Source organism: Olea europaea, chromosome 18, assembly GCF_002742605.1.
Source record: "Olea europaea var. sylvestris chromosome 18, O_europaea_v1, whole genome shotgun sequence".
In the NCBI taxonomy this organism is placed as follows: domain Eukaryota; kingdom Viridiplantae; phylum Streptophyta; class Magnoliopsida; order Lamiales; family Oleaceae; genus Olea; species Olea europaea.
The window spans coordinates 30,522,256-30,529,388 of record NC_036254.1 but is presented as its reverse complement, the minus strand read 5'-3'; the positions used below and the strand labels follow the sequence as shown (position 1 = coordinate 30,529,388).

At 36.3% G+C, this 7,133-nt stretch overlaps 1 protein-coding gene across 1 annotated transcript; it reads left to right on the top strand.

Moving 5' to 3' along the window:
- Nucleotides 1-2,347, top strand: LOC111367000. The gene is made up of 6 exons (XM_022987677.1): nt 1-227; nt 566-747; nt 861-1,108; nt 1,166-1,414; nt 1,715-1,966; nt 2,027-2,347. The coding sequence occupies exons 1-6, from the start codon at nt 1-3 to the stop codon at nt 2,345-2,347; spliced, it is 1,479 nt and encodes a 492-aa protein (XP_022843445.1).
- The last annotated feature ends 4,786 nt before the right edge of the window (nt 2,348-7,133 follow it).

The window sequence follows — 7,133 nt, the reverse complement described above, 5'->3', positions numbered from 1 at the left end:
ATGCACAGAAAAGTGCTAAGCACAGAATTTATGTTTGTTGGAGCACCTAGTCACTGGTGGGAATCTGTCTCACGAACTAGGATGGAAGAGCAGCAACGTAACTTGACTTGGGAGCAGTTTAAGGATGAAGTGATGGAAAAATATTTCCCACAGGCTTTGAGAGACTTCAAGGAATCAGAGTTTCTACAGCTCAGGCAGGGAGACATGTCACTTATTGATTATGAGAGGTAGTTTGAGCAGCTCTCAAGATATGCCCCGCACTCATTGGATACTGAAGTTAAAAAGATTAGGAGGTTTGAAAATGGACTGCGCCTAGAGAACGGCATGATCATTATGTCCCATCGTTTCACCTCATATCGTGAGATGTTGGAGAGAGCCCATGTTATTTTATATCAGAGAACAACATTTGGACGGTATGCCCAGCAGAGTAGGGAGTCGTTGGGAAAAAGAAAGTGGAGTGATTAGAACAAGAATAGACGTAACTGGAAAAATAAAATGTCAAGCACAGGAGTTTGTATTGGTGGGACGAGTGGGAATATTTCACTAAGTGTAATCAACTCCACAGAGGTGAATGTTTACTTGAGAAGAACGTGTGTTTTCGGTGTGGTAAGCCGGGACACATTGCCCTCAACTGTACAGAGTCTCCAAAGAAGAAGGATGATGATCAAGACAAGAATAAAAAAGCAAAAGCTCGAGTTTTTGCACTGAATCAGCATGAGGCGGAGCAGGATCCAAATGTGATTGCAGGTACTTTATTATTAATATTTTCAACATACGTGCTTATGCTCTTTTTACCTAGGACCATACATTATTTTATCTCTGTCCCTTAGTTGCTAGTCTAAGACTATAATTACAAACAGGTATTATGTTATTATCTGATGTACCCGCTTACGTACTTTTTGATTCTGGGGCTACCAATTCTTTTATCTCTGCATCCTTCGCCGCTAGGTCAAACTTTGTATGTGTGAAAACGAATAATGAATTAGAGGTTAGCATCCCTTCAGGAAGAATTCTTTGTACAAATCGGATGACTAAGGCTATGAAGTTAAAGATTGACGGGAAAATATTACAACCAGACTTATACCTTCTGGAGATGAAAGATTTTAATGTTATTTTAGGCATGGATTAGTTGGGACTTAATCATGTGACCATTCGATGTCACGAGAAAGAAGTATTGTTTCACAGACCGGGAGAGGAAGAATTCCATTTCTTTGGAGTACAATTCAAGTCTTTACCTCGTCTTATATCAACTATTCAAGCGGAAAGGATGTTGAGAAAGGAGTCATGTCAAGGATTTCTGGTTAATATCAACAGTTCCCAACATACAGAAACGACTGTTAACGATATTAACATCGTGCGAGACTTTGCAGATGTATTCCCAGAAGATTTATCGGGCATTCCACAAGATAGGCAAGTAAAATTTACAATTGATTTGATTCCTGGAGTAGTACCATATCCAAGGCCCCATATCGAATGGCACCGAAAGAGCTTCAAGAATTAAAGTTGCAATAGAGGAGTTGTTGGAGAAATGTTTCATTCGACCAAGTGTTTCTCCTTGAAGAGCGCCTGTACTTTTTGTCAAGAAGAAGGATGGGAGTATGAGGATGTGCATTAACTACCGGGAATTGAACCATCTAACCATCAAAAATAAGTACTCGTTGCCAAGAATAGAAGATTTATTTGACTAGTTAAGGGTGCTAAAGTATTTTCAAAGATAGACTTGAGATCAGGCTATCACCGGCTGAAAATCAGGTCAAGCGATATACCTAAGATTGCTTTTAGGACTCGTTATGGACACCATGAATTCACTGTCATGCCTTTTGGTTTGACCAACGCTCCAGCTGTATTTATGGATCTCATGAACAGAGTGTTCCATCAGTATTTAGATCAGTTTGTCATAGTGTTTATTGACGACATACTTGTGTACTCAAAGAATAAGAAGCAGCATGACGATCAACTTCGAATAGTACTCGAAACTTTGAGGAAGGAGAAATTATATACCAAATTCAAGAAGTGTGAATTTTAGCTAGATCGCGTAGGTTTTCTTGGTCACGTGGTTACCGCCCAAGGAATCGAAGAGGATTTTGCTAAAGTGGAAGTAGTAACAAATTGGCCAAGGCCGACCAGTGTGGGTGAAGTCCATAGTTTCTTGGGATTGGCTGGTTATTATAGAAGATTCATTGAAAACTTCTTAAAAATAGTAGGGCCGATGACTCAGTTGACAAGAAAGGGTGTGAAGTTTCAGTGGACAGAAAGATGTGAAAAATGCTTTCAAGAACTCAAGCAGAGACTAGTTTCAGCTCTTGTATTGATGATACCAGATGGCTCTGATGGATTTGTGATTTAAAGTGATGCCTCCAAACAGGTTTTGGCTATGTACTGATGCAACACGAAAAAGTAGTTACTTATGCCTCGAGACAGTTGAAGCAGTATGAGCAAAACTATCCAACTCACGACTTGGAGCTTGCAGCAGTAATTCACGCCTTAAAGATAGGGCGTCATTATCTCTATGGTGGGAAGTACGAAATTTATACAGACCACAAGAATCTCAAATATTTTTTCACACAGAAGGAACTGAATATGAGACAGAGGAGATGGTTGGAGTTAGTGAAAGATTATGATTGCACAATTCACTACCATCTAGGTAAGGCTAATGTAGTCGCAGACGCTTTAAGCAGAAAGACAGGATCGCAGTTAGCAGTTTTACCCACAGTGCAGGAACACTTGATAAAGGACTTTGAAAAACTAAGATTGGAAGTCATCACACTGCCAACTCAGACTACAGCAAGAATAAGAACATTTATGATTCGACCCACTCTACGGGATCGAATTAAGAAAGCAAAGGATAGGGATCCAGTTTTGCAAAAGATTAAGGCTGAGATTGGTACAAACAAGCGTATAGAATTTGAAGTATCTGCTAGTAAAGCATTGAATTTTAAAGGAAGATTGTGTGTACCTAAGGATGAAAGTATAAGAAATGAGATATTGGAAGAAGCTCACTCCACCCCGTATGCGGCACATCCAGACGGTACAAAAATGTATCGAGATCTTTGACATACATTTTGGTGGAGAAACATGAAGATATGAATTGGTCTATTCGTGGAGAAATGTATGGTCTGTCAGCAGGTTAAGGCATAATATCAAAGGCCATCAGGACTGTTGAAAACATTGGATATTCCAGAATGGAAATGAGAATACATAACAATGGACTTTGTAGTAGGCCTCCCGATGTGAACTAGAGGTCATAATGCTATTTGGATAGTAGTTGATCGTTTGACAAAATCAGCCCATTTTCTACCAATCAAAGTAAACTTCAACATGTAACAACTCGCACAGATATACATCACAGAGATAGTCAGATTGCATGGAGTTTTACTCACCATTGTTTTAGATAGAGACCCGAGGTTCACATCTAAATTTTGGAAAAGTTTGCAGATAGCCATGTGGACGAAACTGAAGTTTAGCACTGCTTATCATCCTCAGACGGATGGACAATCAGAACGAACCATTCAAACTCTGGAAGACATGTTAAGAGCATGTGTTTTGGATCTTGGAGGAAGTCAGGAGACACACCTACCTTTAGTGGAGTTTGCTTACAACAATAGTTTTCAGGCCACTATAGGTATGGCCCCATATGAAACTCTTTATGATAGGAACTGCAGATCCCCTATCCATTGGGATGAGGTTGGGGAGAATAGAATTTTGGGTCCTGAAATAGTTGAACGAACAGTTGAGGCAGTTGATAAGATTAGAGCAAGAATAAAAGCAGCACAAGACCGACAGAAAAGTTATGCTGATAGTAGAAGAAAGAATTTAGAATTTCAAGTGGGCGACAAGATTTTTCTAAAGGTAACACCAATGAAGGGTGTGTTGAGATTTGGGAAGAGAGGAAAGTTGAGATCGCGGTTCATTGGTCCTTTCAAAATTCTTGAAATGATTAGTAGTGTGGCTTATAGAAATGCCTTACCACTTGAACTAGCAGCAGTGCATAATGTGTTTTATGTTTCGATACTCAGAAAATATGTCCACGATCCCAATCACATGGTAAGTTACCAAATTTTGGAGGTACAAAAAGACATGTCATCTGAAGAAATCTAAACAATGATTTTGGATAGAAAAGTCCATCACCTTAGAAACAAGAAAGTTCCCTTAGTCAAAGTCCAATGGCAAAATCATGGACTTGATGAGTCAACTTGGGAGAAGGAGGAGGAGCTTAAAATCAAGTATCCAGAGCTCTTCGATTAACTGAGGTAAATTTTCGAGGACGAAAATATTTTAAGGAGGGGAGATTGTAATGTCCCAAAGTTTCATAGATTAGAATTTAATTTATGTGTACTATATTTTAATATTTTGAAAGTTTAGGGACTAAAGTATATAAAATGTAAATTTCAATATTATCGGATGTTAAAATGTAGATGTTGACGGAGTGACGATAAGTATATGAATATTGGGCCCGATGGAAAGATCATAATTTATCATACATGTTAGGCTCGAGAAAAAGTTAATTTGGATTAGTGGAGCACGAGTTGTTGAGGTTGAAAGATCTAGCTTTAAACTTATATCTTAATTTATTAGTTAATGCATCTAAAATTGTGGTAGGTCACGTGTAGAATTCTTTGATGATTGGTGATATATATATATATATAGACACACACACACACGCACACACAAAAGAAAAGAAGACAGAGGGAGAGAAAGATACTTTATAGATTTTAGTTTCACTTGGTTGGCCACGTGTAGGAAAGGTATTGCTTGTTGAGTGGTAAAGTTGGTTGACAAGATTTGGTCAATTATTTTATTTCAAAAATTTCGTTTCCCAATTTTATCCATACTTCTATCCTACTACTACACGTTTCCCCAACTACACACCCACTTTGTTAGACTAGATCATGAGGGATATATTTATAGATGCATATCAAAAGAAGACATATTCATAAGCACAAGGTTGTAGAGAAAGAAGAGTGTTGAAATCAGGTAAATTACGGACTTCATATTTTATGCAGTGTAAAAGGAATATTACTTTATACCTTAAAAAAAATTATAGATTCTTATACCTGTGGTATTGGAATTTAAAATAGGAAGTCAATTTCAAACAATATAAATCCTTGAAGCGACGATGAGGATTTTTGGAGCGTGATTTCTTTGGTTTTGTCTTCCAAAAATTAAAACGATCTAATAAGGTAGGATATCAATGTGCGGTGTTTTATGTCCCGTATAATTATTATTTCTTACATGTTGATGAATTCTGTACTTATAAAAGTTAAAGTTATGATATGAAATGCTATGATATGAATGATATGGCCATTTTCGGTACCGTGATATGGTATGATATGAGCTCTTACCGGATTTTAAAGATATGAGATGGTATGATATTCTGACACGTGTTTAAAATTATTATTCGGGATCGCGCCAATAAAATTTTATATCCTACCAAGTATTCCCATGTACTCATCCCTTTTTCTTACACCCTCACAGGTTAGATCGGGTCGTGTCGGAGTGTGGTGATTCGATGGTGTGGTTGTGCCTCGTTCCGCTGGATAAAGACTTAATTTAACACGTAAATTTTATTTTCTTTTAAGTTATTGCAGTAGACATTTTTTTTAGGATAATGATAATAATAGATTTGTACATGTCTATTAGTTGATGAATATTTGTAGTTTGCTGTTTAGATAAAATTTGAATTAAATATTATTTTTTCTAATGATTTCACTGTTTAGAAGTAACTGGTTACATTCTACTGTCTTAGATTAATTTTATATACGTGACCCTCCTAGAATTTATGAAAATATATATGGTCAAATTAATGATTCCACACTTGTCACATCACCCATTCATGGTCTCTTTTAGTATGCTATACGGTAAATTCAAGATTTTAAATATAGTTGATTAATATTCATACATTAAATATATGTCTCATAGCTTGTGATGTGGTGTGTGAATTTTTAATAAGGTAAAGCAACTTTTGGAAGTATTCTCTCATTTTTGGAGCAGTGTGCCAAGCCTTGAAGAAAGAGAAAAGCATGTAACTTTAATTTGGAATTTTGTTTATTCTATGTATTGAATCCTCCTCTGCCTATATATATACGGTAAATATAGAGAAAGTCAAATGGCAATTATTACACATGTGTAAAATGATTCTACATTTAATTCTTACTTTACAGATTAATTTTACGTGATCTTTCCAAACTTATATGTTAAAGATATGGCGTAGGAAAGTATTAATTTTTTTCCTTTTAGGAATTAAAAAATAATTTTTTTTCTACAAATTAGAGTAAATTGCCATTTCAAAATTTTGATAACGATTCAAATATTAAATTTTTGGATTGTTACACAGCTGATGGCTATGCACGCACTCGTGGCGTCATCGTGTGTTTAGTTACTTGAAGCAGACTATATGTATAGAAGGAAAGGTCACAAAACCTCTCTAGATAAGACACAGTAGGAGGTGGTTTATTTGTAATAAAATATTTACATGGAGCCCACCCATGTGTGAGTTTTGTAAGCCTTCCGTGAAGGCTGTTTCTATATACAGGAATTAACTTGTTTAAAATAGGCTCTTGTGAATAACTTGGATGATGCACATTAACAGATTGACATAGCCATTTCTACAGCACTATAGGAAAGCAAGCCAGTGTATTTAAGAATCAGTTGCAATTTGCTTGGAATCCCTCATCTTGCTTTTACTAGAGAGCCCATCCCATTTTCCCTCTCACCGAGATATTTATACCTATAATATCATTTTAACATGTTCAGTTCGTTGGATGGACAGGCGCGAAAGGGATAATTTGATCACACTTCTTTCTTACTTAATCATGCTGTGTCATTTTCTTTTGAACTATCATTCAATTTGAATATTAGGTAATGATTATGCTTTATTTATTAATTGAAAAAATTTTTGCTTGCTAATTCTAAGAGTGTCTTACTCATCAATTCTTTTCTATATGGTAGGCTAGTTCCTTAACTAACGGAACTCTATAATATGTTCGATAAACCATAATTGAGCATGTTTGTTTTCATCTTGTTATTGTTTTCACATGACTCTTTAGGGCTCAATTGATGAGCTACAATGGACTTGGGTTGCTCTTGTAAAAACTTCATATTGTCTACTACCTTGACCTTGGACTTTGTCTAGT

What these genes read in the sequence shown, in the direction of transcription:
- LOC111367000 (XM_022987677.1), top strand. Translation starts at nt 1, where the DNA reads ATGCACAGAAAAGTGCTAAGCACAGAATTTATGTTTGTTGGAGCACCT. An exon ending in GGATCCAAATGTGATTGCAG is followed by an intron (nt 748 to 860) that starts GTACTTTATTAT and finishes AATTACAAACAG; the next exon opens with GTATTATGTTATTATCTGAT. An exon ending in TGGAGATGAAAGATTTTAAT is followed by an intron (nt 1,109 to 1,165) that starts GTTATTTTAGGC and finishes CGATGTCACGAG; the next exon opens with AAAGAAGTATTGTTTCACAG.